The sequence below is a fragment of the Nicotiana tabacum genome, chromosome 16, assembly GCF_000715075.1.
Source record: "Nicotiana tabacum cultivar K326 chromosome 16, ASM71507v2, whole genome shotgun sequence".
Taxonomy (NCBI): Eukaryota; Viridiplantae; Streptophyta; class Magnoliopsida; order Solanales; family Solanaceae; genus Nicotiana; species Nicotiana tabacum.
Genome location: NC_134095.1, coordinates 163,265,978 through 163,288,220, shown reverse-complemented (window position 1 = coordinate 163,288,220; position 22,243 = coordinate 163,265,978). Strand labels below are relative to the sequence as shown.

Genomic DNA, 22,243 nt, shown 5'->3' with positions numbered 1-22,243 from the left:
GAGAGTTTGCTTGATCATCTGAAAATAAAGATAACCCTTAGGCTTTCACAAATAGTCCCCGAGTGAGAGTTTTCTTGAACTCGAGCGGCCTCGAAAACTTGCTTTGAACATAAAATGAAGATATCCCTAAGGCGTTATAGATAGTCCTTGAACGAGGATATACTCGAACTCGGATGGCCCCTGGGCTAAGGTAATCGAGAGAGCGTTTAAATTGAACTGAAGACGAAGATAGCCTTAAGGCTTTATTAATAACCCTCGAATGAGAACTGACTTGGACTCGGTAGCCTGGGGGCCAGAAAATCGGGTTAATGACCCGTACTTGTAGTAACAGAGATCCTCGAGATCGGGCACCATCTCGAGGCTCGGTTTATGTGGATAGCTCCTTAGAGCCCATTTATATATTGACAGAGATCCTCGATATCGGGCACCATCTCGAGGCTAGGTTGACATGGGGATCTTTGGCCCTTCGAACGTTGTACAACAACATCATTCGTATGACACGGCCATGAACTGACCGAGGTGGTCTCGCTGGTACACTTCCCCGAAAGTGATAATGGCCTAGTCAGAATTAATTGGCTCTATATATGAGTTTGTTTTCCTCTTATTTGAGGATTCCGCTACTTTGTGCAGCTATCCTTTGTATAGAGTTCTCCTTCCTTGCGTCAGCTCTTTCACCATTTTAATCCAAAGCTTTCGCCTAAGTTTTCATTTCACTTCTCTTGTTTCACCATAGTTATGGATGCTACGCCCAAACCTGCTCACCAAGAAGAGGAGAGTTTTGCCTCTGCTTCCCGCTCAGTCGGTGGTAAACCACCGGTGTTCGGTGAGCTAACCTCGATATGTTTTGTCTCAAGGAAGGACTTTTCGTTATAGAGGCCTCCCAATGTTCAGGTCCATTGGAAGCATGTATCGAGGTTCATTTCATCAATAGGAGAGGGACATCTAGGGGCAGTGAGGAGAGACTGCGGATGGGGAGAAGAGGTGGTACTGTAGGTACCTTCCCTAGAAGAGAACATCACGGCTCATGTAGAGGGTTTTTTGAACATATACACATACCTTTTTATGTTGGGCCCTCTTTATAGAGTCATGCTCGACTTCTGTCGAAGATGTCGGGCTACCCTGGCATAGGTTCACCCGTCATTCTACAAGATAGTATTGATGGTGAGGTTTTTTGCGGAGGAAGCAGGGCTTGAGTTTACCCTTAGCCATCTCATCAAATTGTACTGGCCCTTTCATTACCGAGGCCTGATAACTTTACGATATCGATCCACCAGGCAGTTTGTTGTCGACGATGAAGAAGATGGATATCGAGGGTGGATGAGTTGATTTGTCCGAGTGCGGACTGTCGATATTATCCCCATAGAGTTCCTGCCATTTCCTGAGAAATGGAATTTCGCACGTAAGTGGTACACTTGTGTTTTTATCATTTTTGCTCATGGTGGAGGTGGACTCCGTAAAGATATTTTCCTTTTCTTTTGTACAGCAATCCCCTGGATGCCATACGAGGTTCCCGACCTGGCGGATTGCACTTGGAAGTGGGCAGCTCGCTCGACCTACGATGAGCGCAAGTGGCGAGACCTGTCGAAGGGTAGATGGGATGCAAAACACCATAGTATGTGCTGTGTGGTTTATTTTCCTTGAAACGTACTTTCTTTTATATGTATTAACTCCGTCACTACAGGCATTGGAGAATTTTTTGAGATGAGACCATGCTCCCTCGGAGAGGAGGAAGGATCGACGGCTTCTAGGCTGAGGAATGATAACAAAAGGAAGGAGTCCTCGACTAACAAGGGTGCTCATAGCGAAGCAAACCCTGCTCGGAGGCTCAAAAAAGATATATCGGCTGAGTTTACAGCACCCGAGGCTTCTAGCCTCGGAAGGAAGGCTCCTCCTTTGCCGCCGTCTTCTTTTCCCATCGAAGGTACTTCGAGGGATAAAAAATTTCAACCTCCATATTCTTCTCCCGTTGAAGGTACTTCGAGGGACACGGGTTTTCTGCCGGTGTCTTCATCTCTTGTCGAAGGTACTTCGAGGGATGTTCGAGGCCAGGAGCCGCCTAAATCAAGCGGGGCCTCGAGCGACTATGTCCCCACCGAGATTGGTTCGACTGGGGATGGGAAGATCAGGCCAGTAGATGTACACTTAACCTTTAAGGAGGCTCGGCGGCTCTATTCTGTGGTGAATTTTGGTTGACTTTGTTTTTTTTTTATGGTTTTGCATTTTCATTTTCTTACTGAGCTTCCTTTTTATAGGTTTTTGACAAGCTCAAGTCTAGGTTGTTCCGTCATGAAGCTAGGTTGCGGAAAGCCTTGTACGGGGATAAATCCCTCAGGCTTCTTTGTGACAAAAGGGAAAAGGAGCTGAGTCACCTTCGGTGCGAGATGAATTGAAGTAACCTTTGTTTCGAGGGGGTGCATGTTTTTCCTCCTATTCTTCAGAGATTAATATTTTGATACTTCAGTTGCAGAGTAAGACGGAGGACCTGGAACGCCTTTGGGGAAAAGTTGGTCAGGCCAAGTATGAGTGTAATGAGCTAAGGGCTCAGGTAGATGCCCAAGTTGCGGTCAAGAAGAATGCTTTGGCCAAGGCTTCTGCCCTCGAGGTGCAGCTCCGGAATGCTCGTGAAAACAGCTTGGTCCAGACAAGCAGGATTGCAAGGCTCGAGTATGACCTTTTGAAGATGAAGGTCGAGGTCGTGGATGCCCAGGCTGAAGCTGAAGAGATTCGGGCTAAGGCTGATAAGAAAGTGGTCGTCTATTTAAAAGATGTTGCCGACACTCGAGCTGAGTTGGGAGGAGCTTCCGATCGAGAGAGCAGATAAATATGCCCGATGCAGATCCCGGAGGGAAACCCTCGAGGAGATCCATGCTAGGGGCTTCAATCTCTTGGAAGAGATAGAGCAGGCCAAGGCAGATGAATACGACGCCAAGTTCCTCGTATCCAATGCCGAAGATAATGAGGAAAAGGCCGATGGGGCCATAGTCCCCGAGGAGAAAGTAGACTAGGCTTTCCCTTTCTGATTTTGTGTATAATGCTCTTAGAGAATCATTTGTAAATGAAGCCTTTCATGTATATATACATAAAGAAACCTTTCGATTTTCTCCTTTCATAAATTTCCATTTGCTTGTGTATGTCTTTCTTTAGTTGTGAATTTTGACTTTTATCAATGATTAGCCAGATGAATCGGGATTCGGGGTAAAACCCTTAGGTTTACAAATCAGCCCTGAGGCTTCTTAGGCTGGCACGTAGGCTCTTACGCATTTACCCATAGGCGTTTTTTAGTTAACCGTTTTGGGCTTAGTTTTCAGGTCGGGTTTCGACTCGAGCTCATCGACCCTTAAGTTTTTGAATTTTAAGCTGGATCTTAGGCTCTTACGCATTGGGTCGGTACAACCTCTAATATAGGTTGGCACTTAGGCTCTTACACAGTGTGTCAGTACGACCTCTAATATAGGCTTGCGCTTAGGCTCTTACGCGGTGGTTCGGTATGACCTCTAATATGGCTTTATTTTTCCCTCGTAAAAGATTTTTTTTAAATTTTTGTGTTTGTCTGAATCTTCGACGGTTTGATAAGAACCTCGATTGTGAGCCGTTATGTGACGATAAATAAGCACCTCGATAGGTTTTGCTCGATGGCTGAATTGTCTCCGAGCCTTTTTATTGTTTGGAGCTGATATGATCGAAGCTCTTTTGCTTATGCCGAGGGTAGCCTGATTAACCAGTTTTTTTCGAAGTATTTTTGAAGTAATTGAAAGCCTATGATTTTATGGCGACGGTGGGGCGTCCCCAAGTCACGTTAGTTTAGCTGGTACAGCCTTGAGTTAGTGTATTTGGCCGTAGCCTTTTAGCCCCCGAGTGAGGTAGCCTCGACGTCTATATCGAGAGTATGTCTTTTTAGGGGTCTTACAAGTTCGGATATATAGCCTTGACTTTTAAGATCGGGATTAAGCCTTTAATAAGGTCTTATAAATTTGAACATGCCTTACTTGAGGTCTTACAGATAGGTTACTTGGTATAAGTATAATTCATGCCTTGCTTGAGGTATTATAGATTTGGTATTGCCTCATGGAGGTCTTATGTTTCCTTAGTGTTGCCACATGGAGGGTTTTCAGGCTCGAGGTTACCCTCTTGAGGTTTTATGGCCTCGAGTTTTTGATAGCTCGATAGGGTGACAGTCGGCGACAGTCCCCGAGACATCGAAAGTTTTTGGCTTTGGAGCTGTTTTTTGATGTTGCCTCATTGAGGGCTTATGAGCTCAAAGTTTTCGGCCTGGAGGTCTTATGGCTTCGAGTTTTTGATGTCAGTTCCCGGGTGTTCAGGGAATTTCTGGCCCTAGAGCCGTTTCTTGTGAAAATAGCAAACTTCTTTGAAGTGCAAAGTGTTCTGATGGTAGAAATCAAAATATATTCATTGATTACTTGGCACAAGTATTACATAGTTTTCACCGTTGAGGGTTTGATTGGTCCGCATCGAACATGGTTCTTTCTACCGTTTTTGCCCAATACATCATTTTTCTATTGAGACCCTCTTTGGCTTGTCTTGATTTCTCCGGGGAGATGATCTCCCGGGGGGATGCCCCCAGTATTCGAGGTTGATTGAAGAGAAGCCTTGAATACTTGTTAAGTTCTTCTTAGGTAGCATATAGATGTTGCCTAGTTAAAACCCTTACCGGTAAAACCCTTCTTGGGATAAAATCCGATCGAAGGAAAAAAGTGCAGCGCTTGCTTTAAAACCTAAGGTCTTCAAGCTGGAGGGTACTTCAATTCTTCTAACCGGACTCCTGCACACCGGTTAGTGTAAGATGTAAATAAAAAGGGAGACGGTCATACCTTATTCATGATGGCGCTCGAGCCTCGATATGCTCCAACAGCTCGCTCCGGGGACGCGGTACAGTCCTTTGCTTATTTACTCAGATGCAGCCAAAAATGTAGATTGCAATTGCTACTTCGCTATTTGCTTATCCTTTGGCTCCTTCGATGTTGAAGGTGTCAATGCCGGTGCCACATCGTGCACCGCGAACATCTCTCTTGTTTCATGATGTTCCCCGTATACCATTTTTATCCCGTCCTTTGTTGGAAACTTCATCATTTGATGAAGGGTTGATGGTACTGCTCTCATGCAGTGTATCCATGGCCTTCCGAGCAAGGCATTGTATCCCATGTCTCCTTCGATGACATGAAACTTGACATTTTGGGTTGTGCCGACCACGTTGACCGGGAGGGTGATTTCCCTTTTTGTTGTCTCGCTCGCCATGTTGAATTTGTTGAGGACTCGAGAAGTGTGCACGATCTGGTTGAGCAGTCCGAGCTGCTCTACCACCCTCGACCTGATAATATTGGCCGAGCTACCTTGATCCACAAGTACACATTTAATTTGAAATGTATTCACAAGAAAATAAATTACCAATGCATCGTTATGAGGCTGAGACAGGGTCTCGATGTCCTCTTCGCTGAATGTGAGAGCGTCCTCGGGTACGTAACCTCAAGTTCGCTTTTCCCTGGTGATGGATATTTTTGTTCTTTTGATAATGGGTTCATGTGGGATGTCAATTCCTCCAACGATCATGTGGATGACATGTTGTGGCTTTATTATTTCATTTTTCCTGTTTGTCTCTCTTTCTTGAAATTGATTTTTGGCTCGGTCGCTGAGGAATTCTTGGAGGTGCCCTTTGTTAAGTAGTCGGGCTACTTCTTCTCGGAGCTGTCTACAATCTTCGGTCCTGTGACCGTGTGTGCCGTGAAATTTGCACATCAGGATAGGATTTCTTTGTGACGGGTCTGATAGTATAGGTTTTAGCCACCTAGTGTCTTTAATTTTACCTACAACTGATACGATGTCTGAAACATTGACATTTAAGTGGTACTCAAATAATCGGGGTGCCTCCGTCGGCCCTGTGTATCTGTCGAATTCGGCCCTGCTCACGAGTCCCTGAGGATTCTGACCTCGATCTACCCTTCGATCGTTTCGGGGTATGTTACGCCTTGGGGCGTTTCTTCGATCTTTAGTGTATAGTTGGTACCTTTCCTTGTTTGGCTTTGGCTCCTTTGACATGAGCCTTCTAGGATATACTGAGCCCGAGGGGGCTCCCAGTTAGTCGTCCTCGACCCTAATCTTTGATTGATATCGGTTGTGGACATCCACCCAAGTCATGGGGGGATATTCAACCAAGTTCTGCTTTAGCTACTTCGAAGCTACCGAGCTTTGTTCATTCAAACCTTGGGTGAAGACCTGCACCGCCTAGTCATTAGAGACTGGTGGTAACTTCATTCACTCCATTTGAAAGCGAGATACAAACTCCCGCAACATCTCGTTTTCTCTCTATTTGATTTTGAAGACGTCAGACTTCCTTGTAGTGACCTTGATGGCACTAACATGTGCCTTTATAAAAGAATCTGCCAGCATGGTGAATGAGTCTATCAAATTCGGGGATAGGTTGTGATACCACATCATGGCCCCTTTTGAAAGTGTTCCCCCGAATTTCTTCAACAGGACGGATTCAATTTCGTCGTCCTTCAGGTCATTTCCCTTTACAGCGCAAGTCTAAGCAGTGACGTACTTGTTGGGATCCAAGGTTCCATTGTACTTCGGGAGATCGAAAATTCTGAATTTCTTCGGAATAGGCTTTGGAGCCACACTTGATAGGAATGACTTTTGTACGAATTTCTTTGAATCAACACCCTTCAGTATCAGGGGTGCGCCTGGGATCTTATCGACCCTTGAATTGTAGGTCTCCACCTTCTTATCATTAGCTTCTATCTTCTTTTCGCCCGATTCAATCCTCTTTGTGAGGTCCTCGAGCATCTTCATAATACTGGGGTGGGCTGCTGACCCATTGTTGCTCGATCTTTCCAGTACCTGTTCGGCTCGATGAGCCATTTCTGGTGCTGCTGTGCTTGGAGTTTTTTGGTGGCTTTGTAGTTGAGCAATAGCCAGCTGTTGTGCCTACAACATCTCAAAAATGATGTGAATGCTAACCTCTTGTTCCTCCCGAGCTGGGGTTTTTTGAGCTTCTTATTGGTTTTCTTGGCGTACACTCCCGTTAGTGTGAGAGATTATATTAACATGTTGGGCATTGCGTGAGACCACATTCACGTGGATTGGCTCTGGTGCATCCTCAGGGTTTCGTAGTGGTACACCGACGCTTGGAACAACTACATCATTCTCTCCATGGTCCTCGGGACCGTTGTTTTCATGTGCATTTATTGAGTTAGACATTTTGACGTGAAATCAAAGATTCTTGGGCAAGAAAAAGTGTGAAGAATAACTTGTGTTTTCAATAAACCAACACGAAAACAATCACTATTATTTTTAGCCCCATGGTGGGCGCTAAACTGTTTACCTTGAAAATGGTAATTACAATTAGATTTGATTTTGTGGTTCTAAAATACGTGATTTATTTTTATGCTAGTTGTTAGGTAATAGATGCTAGGTGTGAGCTAGGAAAGTAAAGTAAGAGTAAAGGAAAGTATGATTATTCAAACCAGACGGCCGCGAATCGGGGCCTCGACCTGGCTTATTCTGGCCTCGAGGTCGAGCTAGAGTGGTTGACTGGGGCTGACCGAAGAAGGTCTAATAGTTTCAAGGGCCTCAATAATGGCTCTTTATGATCAATGATGAGTAATAAATGAAGAACAATCAATGAAACACAATAAATGTAAGCAATAAATCAAAGGAAAGACAATGGAGAGTGTTTAAGTTAGAGAGCCGAGAATGTTTTTGTTCTTGTATTGAATATCATGTATGCAAGAAATAACAAGGGTCCCCTTTATATAGGAGGGGAAATCCCAATATAGTACATATGCATGTATTACAAAGATTTGCAGCTGGTACAACCAATTAACATCACGGTACGGACTTGTACTATCCTTGTAGACCTGGTCAATCACAATCACGTGCCTTGGGGAATTTTTTGCTTATCCATAATAGCCGCCGATCTGCACTGGCCTGAGGTCGAGCATAGGGAACTCTCGGGGTCGAACCTCGAGCTATGCCCCGGGCCTTATGAAGACGGGCTATGAAATGTTATAACGATTGTAAAATCGGACTCTCCGATTTTAGCCGCATACAGATGGTATTTAGTGGGTTCTAGAACTCTTTCTAATCACAGGAGAAGGATGAGTTTGAGGTTCTGACTCATGTATTTGGAAGGTTGGCTGAACAGGATCAGGTGGTGCAGAATAATCAGGAACATGTGAATCAGTTGGAATAGTGGTATTTGGAGAAGAAGATCCAAATGGACTTGAACTAGACAAATAAGAATGTGCATCAAAGGAGGACATGGGAAAAGAAGAAGTTGGAGTAGAAGAAGAAGGAGTAGAGTGCACCAATTGATAGGGGAACACATATTCATGAAAAATGACATTTCTGGAGTGCAAACTGACTTAGTATTTAAGTTGAAGAGTTTGTAACCCTTTTTAGCATAGGAGTAGCCAATGGAAACACAAGGGGAAGCTTGGTTGAAACTTGTCCCTATGACATTTAGGCACGGTTGCATAACATAGATAGCCAAAAGGTTTTTGGGTGAGAGTATGAAGGTGGACTGCTATAAAAAAGTTCAAATGGTGTCTTATTGTGCAAAACTGAAGAGGGATACAACATGGGTCTGTCTCTCATATTGTACCAAATTAATGGATGGCGAGAACAAGTGTCTGTTATATGGATATATTTATCAATTAACATGGCTAATGACATACATTTTTATTTTAATTTTTACCTATTAAAGTTAAATTGTTTGGCTTAAAGTAAGTGTTTGACTCGAAAGATATCGAAACCTTTTTGAACAAATCAATCGAAATTGAAGAGGTAAATCTTAGCTAAGTATAATAATCTCTAGATTGGAAGAGAGATACGGGGAAGATGGGTAATCAGATTTCTTTATCGATCTGAATCAGTAAAATCCTTTCAAGAACACTTCTCATTCATAAGTAGAATTATAGCCGATATTCTCAAAAAATCCCCCCTTTACAGAGTTATGATTCGCTATATATATAGGGAGTGAGTCCCCTCTAAGCTGTAAAAGACAGATTATAAAGAATATTCGAAGGAATATTCTTAGTATTCCCTAACGGGCCTATATTATTACAAGGATCGTACAATCTCTTGTTTATCTCAAGGCCGTCCTCTGTAAGGCGTCAGGTTATGGGGAACTCGCCGTTTCATCGTACTCGTCGATGGTCGTGGTTGTTCAAATTTGGACCCATACAGTACGTTTTTAAAATTTTCCTGTGCCATGTAATATAGCTTTGGAAAAATAATATTGTATTGTCGCTCTCAAATAATAGCCGAAAAAATATATTTTTTTCCGTATGTATATATATTATATATGTTATATACAAAAATTATACAAATTTTATATATTCTTTTAACTATCAAAAATAAATAATTTCTGGCGCGAATTGAAAACAATAATACCACCGTAGCTTTTGCACAACAGTGAGGATCACTTAAATACTATTGACAGATACACGACGAGGAAAAGGTTGAGGACCCACTCTAAAGATATTGCGTTGCGTGATTTCATCTTAATTTACATGTAGGGGTGGCACAGATAATAAATACTAACTGGTACTGTAATTTTTATCCCTACTGATACTGTAATTCGATGGCAAAAGTTTACACTCAGGACCCGTTTGACCATATGCTCCCGTTTGGTCATACATTTTGATAACTTTTTTTCAAATCTTTTTTGAAAACATTGTTTGTTCATAGTTTAGTGATCTATTTTTGAAAATTTTCTGAAATTATTTTTCAAGTTCCCAAAATCTAGTTTAGGGTAGTTTTTGGGTGAAACTTTTTCTCCCACTCATAAAACTTCAAATTTTTTTCAAATAAAATGCATGTCCAAACATAATTTCAACTTCCAAAAATTATTTTTCAAAACTACTTCAAAAATTATTTTTTCAAGTTTTAACCAAATCTATGTCCAAATGCTAGCATAGATTTTGCCAAAATAAACTTGGATTTTATTTGGCAAACACATGTTTGGCCATAGATTTTGCCTATATTTTGGCAAAAAAATCCCAAATCCCAAAATCAGCTCAATAGCGTTTTGGGCCAAATCTCTAATAATACACATGTTTTTCCAAAAATTTTAGATTTGAAAAGGTATGTCCAAACACATTTTTATCTTCAAACCAAACTTCACCCAAATCAGATTTTTTCAAAACAAATTTGGGAATCTATGACCAAACGCTAACTTAAATTGACTCTTTGGTATAAATGGGTAAAAAGAGGAAGATATACTGATACTAATATTCTAAATCTAATTAAAATATGTATATTGCACAAGAAACCTAAGTATAATCCCTTTCTGCAGGCATGATGGTAGGACATTATTTTCAAGAGTTAAGTTATATACATTGTACAATAAACTTAAATATAATCCCTTTATGTGTAACTCATCTTTTTTCAGAATTATAAATCCCACATTTTAAAAAAACTTACCTATAAATTTTTGAATGGGAGCGGATAATGTAAAAGTTCCTTATTTGGATGATCGTCCCTCTTTCTTTTTCTTTCTCTAAATTAGAAAGAGTGAGATTTTACCTATTACGGGATGAAAGATAAATAAAGGGATTAAGAGGGCTTTAGGATCAGAGGAGAAGCGATTAGTTGGTGCACTAAATTGATGAAAGAATCAATAGGAAGAAAAACGACTTACTGAATTCAGATCAGACATCACTAATATGAACAAAAAAAGAAAATCTTAAATTGCATTTGAAATCACTTATATTCTCAGTATTTAAACAGACATTAATCTAATATTTAGGGCTTTGACAAAAAGAAAAGTATAATTGGGAGGTGCAATTCTGATGTCATATAATAATATTCTACGAGAAAAACTAATTCATCCATTTTAATTTTATGTGGCATAGTTAGATGGGTACGGAGCTAGGAAGGGAAGAAATACTTTTAAAACTTGTGATTTAGATAAGTTATGTGATTTTTGTCGGTATAAAAACATGTTGTGAATGATACAATAAAAAATTTGAAGTTTAACTATTTAAAATACAAAAAAAAAAAGCACTTCTCTTTTAAACGAACTAATAAAAAAGTAATTATATTAGATAGAGATTTGAACATTAGTTGTTGGGGCCAAGTGAAGGCAGCAAGAACAACTAGTGCTTTATGCTATACATTGGTGAGACTTCATTGAAGTAGAGTTTGGCCCCATTTTGGATGTACTTTGAGTTAAAAGAGAAAAGAATCAAATGAGTGCCAAAAATAGGATGACGGCTATGCACGGATTAGATCGGATTTAGCACATTTCGGATTCGAATTTCGGATTCTAGAAAATGCAATCTAAATCCGATCCGAATTATATCGGATCAGATTTTAAAGTTTGGATCGGATCGAATTTAGGATCGTATTATTATGCCTCAAAGTTGCAAACTAATATGTATATTTTCTTTGTAAAAGAGGCAATACATTAAGAAAAATTCACATTTATGCATTATGAGAATACTATGGTGCCAATATAGCTAAATCCAACAATTGTAAAGGTAATAGCTCGAAGGAAGATGTAAAGGAAGTATTGACTATCTGAAATTAAAGTGCAGTATTTATACATACCATAATAATTTGGGATTTCAGATTGGATTAAAATATACCAATCCGAATCCAATCCGAAATCCGAAATTTTAATAAACACAATCCGAAATCCGATCCAATCCGAAATCCGAAATTGAATGGATCGGTTCGGATTTCGGATATCCGATCCGAATGAACAGCCCTAGGTGACAGTGAGAAATGCTTTCTCATTTAGCATCCAGCTTCCACAAATATGGAAAAGCAACTCTTTGCTGTGCCTTTTAATACTATCCACAAAATACATCCTAGTTGCAAATTCAAATCTTTTTCACAGCACTACTATATTATTTGGTGTTAATTTTGAAAATAGTTACCTCCACTCAATGTTTGCACTAATTCATAATGTACTTAACTATTGGTAACTTATGTCTGATCTAACTTAAATTTGTGACTTCTTAGTTCAAATAGTATTAAATTTGGTGCATAACCTAATAGTGCTACATTTTTCATACCTTTGAGCCTTCACTCAAAAATCTTAGCAGATTGGACAAGTAAAAGAAACCTTTTATATGTCACTCATGTAAAAGAATGAGGATAGATTTGGGCATGTTAAAATCAAGATAGGATCTCACTAGCTCAGCTCCACAATCATTCATTTTATAACCAAAAATGCTATACATACAACTCATGACCAAAAACTACGCCTCAACCACAACAAGTTGAAATCGACTATATGAATTCTCAATAACCATATACTCCATTTAAACTCCTCATGACCAACATTTGACTAATGCATGGGTTGGTGCGTGTGAGAATGAAAATATACAAAATGCAGTGATGATCGATTGTGAATTGAACAAACAGTAAGAAAAAAGAGAAAGGAAGGCAAAAACAAGCTATCATAGCACAGGAAAAAATGTGTGGGAGCTATAAGTGCCTCACATTGTTAGGCATGTTAAACTGCTAATTATGTTCATAAATATTCGCATACAATACTCTCTAGACTAGAGAGAGAAGCAGTTCATTTTAACCTTGTATCTGTCAAAAGAGATAATCCACAAGTGAATACCATGAAATCTGAGTTCACTTCCAAGGATATCAGAAAATTTCATTTAGGCAGACAAGTACTTCTGTTTCTTTCTAATGTTATCTTCAGAATTTTCATCAGTGACGACTACATATAATGAATTATGCCCTCTCAGATAAACCAAATTTAAGATCAAGAACAGACTCACACTAAGTTGCGTGCTTGTAATGCCTCCTGCAGGCAATTCACTGCACCAGTGTAATTTAGAAATCCCATAAACCAAAATTCATGGTTATCGACAGATATAGTCTGGACATATCTTTCGGATGGATTGGTCCTGCTTGATGAAGGATTAATTGCCTTAAGCTGATGCAATGGGATAACTACCTGCAGATTTCATGGTAAAAAGTGAGAAATGTGAGTATAAATAATGATTCGTCAAATGGAAAAAAATTAAGTACAAGAATAATGACAAATGAAACCATACAGACCTATTTACCACATAAACATATACACATACACACACACATATATATACATATATATATATATATATATATATGCTCATTATCTAAATGAACTAACAGTTAATGAATAAGACATGAATACTCAAAAGTAACGAGCTTAGATTTCCCAGCAAGTAACATTAAATTGGCAGGTATTGACAAATATCTAAACTAGTGTCGCAAGGAAACATCCAAGGTTCTAAATGATGGTAATACCTGTTGATATCGAACGAGATACAAATGACACTCATGCAAACGAGAAAACGGCCATCGAACATTAAAGGAAACAAGCAGTGAGATAACAGATGTGTTACACTTTGAATGGACTCTGTGATACACAAGTAGAGCTAAAACATTGTTTTCCAGTATAGAAACAGCTTTTGCAAGAGCTAATTATCCCAAATTTTCCACATCTCAACCACTGTAATTGTAGTTTCTCAACCAAAGTTTCTGTCTGCAAGCTGTCTATGGCTATACCTTCACCCCGATCCTTATGATCTAACACTATGTAATGCAATACCTGGGCACTCTCAGGACTATCTAGATACCCTGAAGTGTTTTAAGGAAGTACTATCTTCAGAAAAAACTGCAGTGAAGCAGAAGAAAGTGAATATTTGCTGTGCAAGCATTTCTCCGCTTTAATAGTACGCCTTTGAGGACATTTTCAGTTTTCACTGAACTCAGGGAAAAAGAGGCTACCATGAGGTAGCTCACATTAAAATAACGCGACTAGGTAGCATGTAGATGCAACTATCACAACCACTCGTTCCTACAGTCTATTAATGGATAGCAAGACAGATCCTCCAATCATACATAGACAATCATTTGAGCTTGAAGAGATTTCTTATAAGCAATCAATGAAATATATTTAAGACTTAAGATGGAGAATGCTACATTGTCAAATATAGAATAATGTCTGCTCACTGCATACAAAGTAAAAACTTCGCCAATATCAAAATTTGTTTCAAATTGACATGAGTTGAATTGCTTTGCAAGGTTGGAAGACTTAAAGAATGTGAATTACTAAAAAGTTTATTGATGGAACATGTTGAACTTGTGACTTCAACATACTATTGGGATTACCCAGGGAAAATTCACTTGAGAAATGACAAGTATAAATTTTCATATTATATTATTATTATATATATTTCTTTGTAAGAAAAGAAACAATAGATTGGCACAGTCAATGGAGATGTGCAAATTCACTTTAATATACATGAGTTTTTCTAATAAATCACAGTTCAAAACTGGGTGGATAACGCATCCTCTCCTCCCTCTCCTCTATCCTTTCTTCACTTAAATACTAGGCTTGTCTGTGTCAAGGTTCAAACTCATGACGTGTGCCTAATCCACACATCACTGGTTGCACTTTACCACAGGACCAAAATACCTGGGGGCAAAACAACTGGCTTGACAGAAAAAAAGGATACATATGATAGCAACTGGCACCAAATGCTCTTGAACAATTTTGTGAAGTGTAATATTATTCCTATCTGTTGATTGTTAACCTCAAAGTTTCAATTATCCCCAGTTGCCAGTTCTATTGCCTCTTCGTAAACTTGGCCATGGGAAGAGCATGTGTTATTCACATGATAGAATAAAGGGTGTTTTGATGATTTCCCGTACAAATTAACTATAGAAAAACAGCGTGTAACCCCTTCATGCTGCCACCATCTCATCAATACTGCATCCTCTCCCATTTCTAGCCAAACCTCCTTCCTTCCTCCCTGGCCCCCTCTTCCAAACGCCGTTCCACCTTCTACAAAACCCCTATTGCACCCGCTTTCATCCTCCCAAACTCTCTTTCCCTTTCCAAAACCTAGTGTAGACACAACACACACACGCAAATATGGATATGAAGGTAATATAAGAATCACTAACAATTATTTCCCCTTTTCAACTAGATGACACTAGATTCATTAAAATGAGTAGAATGAACCCTCTAACCCTGTCTGATGGTTCCTGTGGCTTCTGATTTGCATGAAATTATTATTTCCAAGTAAACCTCTCATTCTCAAATCATTTTCACCTAATTAGTTGGACGGAGTGGATGATAATGATTGCGGTGCGGAATAGGAAAAAAGACACACTCTTGAAAATTTGGACCAGAGATGAAGATGATTCATGAACATGTGACACAATATATTTCGAGACCGAAGTGCTGCAGCACAAATGATTGGGAAGTGAAGCTGGGATGTTAAAGTGGATTATAGGGGATCGCTACGCAGGAAAAGCATAGTAACTCTTTTCTGATCCAAAGCTGCAGAAGATAATATTTATGTCAATGCTTGAATCTCGTTTTACCAAACGATAATTGTTACGCACAAAGGCATCCTTCAACTATCTTAAGAATTACTTGAAAATCCATATGACAGGAAAACTTTTAAGGCAGTTACATAAACTGAACATAAACAGCACGTATTTTAGTGTGACACAAACTACAACAAGATGAGATAGGTTAGTTAAATAAATCATGCTTGCTCATCCTGTCATCTAGGAATGGATGACCAGTAATATTAGCATCCACATTTTCCCATAGTTATAGAAAACCTACACCAAGCTGGCATTAAGTGGAGATGTTCTCCAATCTAACAATCACCTATCAAGTTCAGCAGTAATTACAGAAAAGGCAGTATATGTGATAGTCACTAGTGCAGCTCTAGACTGACAAATAATTAATTGAATACATGTATGGGCTTCCAGTACTGAAGGACAAAGTCTAACATACCTTGTAATAGCTCCATTCAGTCTTGTCTTCTGCTTTATAGGAGAGAGGGTTATCACTACAAAATGCAAGCTTAGCTGTGGAGACATATAATACTCCCATAACCGGACCAGCTGATGTGGATAAGTAACATGCAAATGAATTCTGAAGTTGCTCCTCGGGAACAGTCTCAAATGTTTGGCGAAATATCTTATCATAACCACCTTCTGCTAAAACCTTTGTTCCCTGAGCAATTCTTCCCAAGGCAGCATCAGCAAGACTAGGGCCCGTTTTCACTATGTCAGCCAATAAAAGAAACAAAGTTATTGCATGTGAGTGGGTGGAACAGGAGCTCTTCATCTAATTGTATATGACCTAACGTATTAACAATAAACAAAGCTTGCAAGACAGGAAAGCATTAGAATCTTCAACAGATATAAGCCCTCCCCCTCCTGGCCCCAACCTTCACCCCTACCCACAAGAAGGAAAGAAAAGGTTAAGCTTTACATGCCTATTAAGGAAGTTGTCACAAGAAAGAAAAACAAGTTGACAGATGCAGCACACAAGGGGAGGATTCCGCACTTCTCAAGCTCACATCATATACATACACAAACTCACAGCAAGAAGGTATTTACAGGATCATATCCTCAACATAAGCTCATAGCAAAGTTGGTGGCAACTCTAGAGAAGTGCCATAAGTTGAGGTATGGCTCTTAGTCGCAAATGACTTATAAAGACATCCACATTGCAAATGTGCTTATTATTACAGACGTCCTAAATATCAATTTAAGCAAAGTGAAATACATTGTTATTATTTTATCTTTTTATAAATTACCTATGAATTCACAGAAACACCATCTCCAGGATGTGAAAAAACTCTGCCTGCATTGTGAGACTGGAGTATTTTTAAGCTTCACATCATGGATACAAATAAGAGAGTTTTGTTAGGTAAAATTTCATTTATGCACGTAATAACCTAACTTTAAATTTAGATGCAAAAATAAGATCTCATCCTAATAGTGTTAACTATTGGAGGGAAAGAGACACGTGCCTTACACATGACCCATTTATTAGTCTATTTAATGGCTCAAAACTCGGTTTTACTTTTTTGAAAAAACACTCATCTTTGACAGCGCCGAAGGGTACAGCCTAGTGGTCAATGAAGTGGGTAGAGAACCATGAGATCTCAAGTTCAAGTCCCGGTGAAGACAAAATAGAGTTACTCAGCGGTACTTGTACGGGTGGGAGATAACAGGTATCCGATGGAATTAATCGAGGTGTGCGCAACTTGGTCCAGACACCACCCTTATTAAAACAAAAAAAAACATAAATTGACATCAAACGTTCAATATGCATACAAATCCTCTAAATATAGTGAGTAGATTTTTATAATATTTATCATAAAGGTCGTTTCTTTTTTCCTTGTGCTTTTTTTGGTAAATAAAGATTTTTTACCAAGTAGAATATGTACAACAAAACAAAATAAAAGGACTACAAAGAAAGGAAACTGAACAACAGTTCCAGTACATCAACTACTCATCCCCTAAGATTAACAACTGGCTACTCAAGGATAGAAATTGTAGTGCTGCAGCTTCCCAGCAACAGTTTCCAGTTTCCTTTTGCTTCTTAAAGCAGGATAAAATTGAAAAAGCCTTTGATTTGAATACTAAAAACTCAAGAAACAGAAAAGGAATCTCATTATTGTAAAATTTTACCATGCTATTTAACGGGTGGATTTCATTGTTTTTCTACTGAATATGATAGCTTTTTGTTTAAGTAGCAAAGAAAAGTTGTACAAAAAAAAAAAGAGATACTTTTTGGTTTTGAATATTTAGTAAGTAAAATTAAAGAACTTTTCATCTAATTGAGATAAAACAACAAATACTTATCGTATATATTTTGTTAAAAATAAAAAATAGTATTTACTATATGAAAAGGATTCGTATGCAAAAACACACCAATGACAAGTTTTATTTACACAAACTACTGATTAATTAGTAAAACCAAGTTTTGAGCCCTTAGAAGGACTAATAAACCCGACATATGCGAGGTAGACAGATTCTTTCCCATTCAAAAGTTAACACCATCAAGATGAAGTCCCACTATTTGCACAAATGTTAAAGTTACATTATTACGTGTACAACTTAAGAAAATAGGACAATAAAAGCACAAACTCTCGAATCTAGGGATCAAAAAAGTATCTTTTCCTAATATTTATCCTTACTTTTATCTTTGTCTCCAACTAAAAGATAAAGTTTCATGAGTCTGTCTGTTCAGCATCTGCTGCTCTATAAATATGGACTTATTTTTTACACACTTGAGTTAGTGAATAACACTTCATGAATTAGTTCTTCTCTATTTCTCCCTATTCTTATCCCTTTCCTCCTTTCTCCCTGGTGCTAGATTGCCAAATTAAAACTTGAACTTTGATGGGTTCCTCAAACTAGTCTTGAACCTTTGACCTAATGGAAGACTTTGAAGCCAATAAGCACCTATTCAACCACCACACCCAAGGAAGACTGGTACCAAATCTAAACTTGAACTTAACATTTAAAGAAGTCATAGCATGACTCTTTTTATCCTTTATTTATAAGATAACCCAAAACATCCTATCCAACAGTCCAACAGTTGCCCGATCCGACTTTTGCTCCCTCATTGACTTGAACCCCCAACTTCACCACACATTCGTAAATCCTTTCCTTTTTTTATTTGTCTATTATTACCTTTAAAAAGTTCACTTACACATGAACATCGGTGCTTAATCATACTTAAATCTTAATTAATGTTACTTTTACCGCGCTGCACTCATGGTCGTCTGCATTTTTCAGAGACAAACTTTCTTATAAAAATCATTAGAGAACCACTGATATTAACTGATTTCTACCTTGGATTCCGAGAAGTACAGATAATATCCAAGTGAGAGTACTAGAAAAGTAGAAATCCATTGTAAGTGAACTCTGGAATCATCAAGTATTAGGAGGATATATGTTAATCAAGTAATATATACTTGCACTAATAGAAAAGTTCTGCCCCTCTACGACTGCGAAGGTCCCTTTTCATAGGGAAAACCTCCATGACACTGCTTAAAATTTATTAGACTGACACTTTATGTATTTAAAACGTGAGTAAAAGAAGCTCATCTGAAATAAGGCACTAAAAGTCAAAGGACACCACCAAGTCACTAAGACCACTTTCGTTGATCTAGTGACCACTAAGAACTATTAAGAAGTGGGAGGCAAAACTCTCCTATCCCAATAAAATGTTGTATGCTGAAATAAAAAATTCTCTTTCTAAATTCTCTCTCTTGTTTCTTACTTCAATTATGAGAGGTTGATCCTTAATTAAGTGTAAAATATTAAAAATCATAGTAGGCATGAGTACCATGGTTTAAAGATTTTTATTTGGATAAAGGCCAGGCCAAGCTACGCAAATTGTTGGCAAGATGTATCGTGTTAATGCTAGGCCAGGCAAACCTTCTAAGGAAAAATCTTTAGCAATCGGTTCAATCATAATTCGCCTACTTAGTGTCACCACAGTACTACACTCATCTCTGAGTTTATGGAATTAAAGCCATAAATTTCTGAGGGCCAAGATTCTACCCGTAACTTCCAACCGTAGATCCACCCTATGAGCAAGGAGAACCAAATACATCATTGCCGACACCTTTTCTCAAACTAAAACATACAACTCAGAGATGTAACCAGAACATACACACAACTCAAAGATGCCCAAAAAATGGAAGAGGAAAGACTTACAATGTTGCCATGTGTTGCCAGCAAGATCCTCAGCTTTCTTAGTTGCTTCACCAACCTTCTTCCCCCATCTACCAAGCACACCTTTGACACTCTCCATTGTATCTGTTAAGCAAGATGGAGACGTTGCATTATTCTTCTTCTCAACTTGTTTCTTTTTTGAAAAAAATAAATTATTCTGTTCTTTTGTGGGACATTCTATCTTTCAAAAGCTCTCACATCAAACTTTTCCATCCAAATGAACATAATGCAGTTCACGTCAACTTACTTGGTAATTATAGTTAAATTTCTTGATAAACATTAATTGATAATCTGGTAAAAATGCTAACGAACCTGCTGGTAAAAAATCTTTTGTCTCTGTATATAAATTAAATCCTTTCCATCAACATTTCAAAGCGATAGGAATTACAATAACATACCCAGTACACTATGAGCTCTGGGGAGTATAGTGTGTACGCAGACCTTACCCTACCTTGTGAGGATAGAGAGGTTGTTTCCAATAGACCCTCGGCTCAGGACAAAGCGATAGGAATTGAGACTAAAAATTGCTAAAATATATCGCAATTTCAGAAATTGTCAAGTTCACGAATTCTTAATGCATATGCTTTAAAAATGGTAACTTAGTTGCTATCACAACTAAAAATTCATTGATAGAGTAAAAAATCTGACACTATCAGTGTAAGTAACTTAGAACATTTCTATTAGCGGCGGGAATCGAGAGCTAAAAAATTGCCAAAACTGTATCGCAATTTAACAATTGTCAAGTATACGAATTCGTATTGCATATGTTAAACAACAATTCGAGAACTTGGACCGATTCAAAAATTAGATCTCAAGTATACGTATATTCACACGAATAAAGAAAAATACTGACTTTTTATGTTGAAGGAAGATGAATTGTCGGACGGAGCAGGAGAATAAGCCACATAAGGATTCGATCCACGGTCATCGGAAGGCATAGATCTCGGCGCCGGAGATTCCATCACCAATTCCTCGCTCCAGCTCACCGATTTCTTCGACTTATTCAAACCGTTCGCCGATTCGCCATTTTGTTTCTCATCGATAGCGGCAATATTGTCCTGTAGTTGAATTTGCTCTAAATCGGGTCGCGGATCCGGTTTCGGAATTCGATCCGAATCCTGACCCGAGATATTTTTCTGATCCGTCTCTGTCGCTACTCCGTTTGGCTGCTCCATTTAAAAAAGAAGCGGGTCCGTGATGGTGGTGGCGCGTGAAGAGGCGAATGTAGACCTGGGAAATAACGACTTTTGATGTTGAAATGTGTGATCTGAAGAAAATGATTGGAGGTTTTATTAGATCGACGGTATTACCGGTTATAGCGGTGACGACCGTACGATGGAGGAGTTAGAGGGTGACCGGCTTTTTGAACGCGGGAAGACGCAATATGGACGGATTTCGTGTTCGCACCTTGAAATTCGCATGCAAAAAAAGAAAAGCTGGGCCACATTAACTTTTGTCCCAGGAATTCTTTTTCTTTTTCTCCTTTTCCTTTGTTTTTAATTTATATATATATATATATATATATATATATATATATATATATATACTTCTTTGCTAAATACATAAATTATGGATTTATACGTACAACCCTCTCAGCTTACATAGATTTCCCTTTTATTCATCTTATATACTCCCTCCGTTTCAATTTATGTGGACCTATTTTCTTTTTAGTGCGTGTCAAAAAGAATGATCACTTTCCTTATTTGGAAATAATTTACCTTTACACAAAGATTTATAGCCACACATAATATATGTGCCTCATTTTAAACCACAAGATCAAAAGTCTTCTCTCTTTTCTTAAACTCCGTGCCCAATCAAATGAGTTCACATAAATTGAAACGGAGGGAGTATGTGATAGTAAAAGAACGGGGAGGGGGATCACATAAACCATTCTACTCTTCTTAAACCATGTATAGTAATATTATATTTCTTTAAAAAATCACTTAAATATATGTGCATGCACACAAGCTCAAAGACTCTTATGGTACAATGATTAGGTGAACCTTCACAAGTAAAATTAGCAACTCAAATGTCACTCCGATCTTTTTAACACTCAAATGTGAACCTTCAAAGACTTTTCTAACACGATCTTTTTTAGAAAAGTGTTATGGATTTGCGGTAAGAGCCTAAAGTTAAACCCTTTGAATAAATTCTAAATTCACTTTTTTACAGTGGTATCCCACCTTTTGAAATTCTAGATCTACCTCTAAATATAGTGGCCGAGAGGAAGAGAGTGATTTGGAAACAATAAGCTAAGTTGGGCATTTGTTTCGATTGGGAGTTGGGAATATAAACTCGTCCTTGTGAATTTATTTTAGATATAACTTTTCGAAATTTGTTTGTTTTATAGAGTATTTCTTATGAGTAACTTAGTCTCTTTTATCTCTCAAAATCAACCTGTTAGTTTTCATTTCATCTTGTTTCAAAACTCAATTTATAACTAATGATCAATATCTTTCGTTTCCTCCTTATGTTGCGATTTTTTTAAAAAGTAATATTCAGACTCTAAACTAAGGAAAAGTAAGGAAGAATCAGCATTAACTTGTTGGTTAAGCATACCAAATTTGTCAATGGCTCTTTCTTAAGATCAAAATGTGCCTATTAAAAAATACTATATAACATATGGTCAAATACTGGTTCCTACAATTATACTCGGTGAATACTTAGAGGTGCAAGCTATGCTTTTTTCTTCTTTTATTTTCTA

At 38.4% G+C, this 22,243-nt stretch overlaps 1 protein-coding gene across 1 annotated transcript; it reads right to left on the bottom strand.

The window, feature by feature from the left end:
- Positions 1-12,412: 12,412 nt before the first annotated feature.
- Positions 12,413-20,836, bottom strand: LOC107794890 (putative GEM-like protein 3). Its single transcript, XM_075233554.1, has 4 exons — positions 20,393-20,836; positions 19,522-19,623; positions 15,791-16,062; positions 12,413-12,943 (listed from the first exon to the last, which is right to left on the bottom strand). Exons 1-4 carry the CDS (start codon positions 20,712-20,714, stop codon positions 12,761-12,763), a joined length of 879 nt encoding a protein of 292 aa, XP_075089655.1. The 5' UTR covers positions 20,715-20,836; the 3' UTR covers positions 12,413-12,760.
- Positions 20,837-22,243: the final 1,407 nt, after the last annotated feature.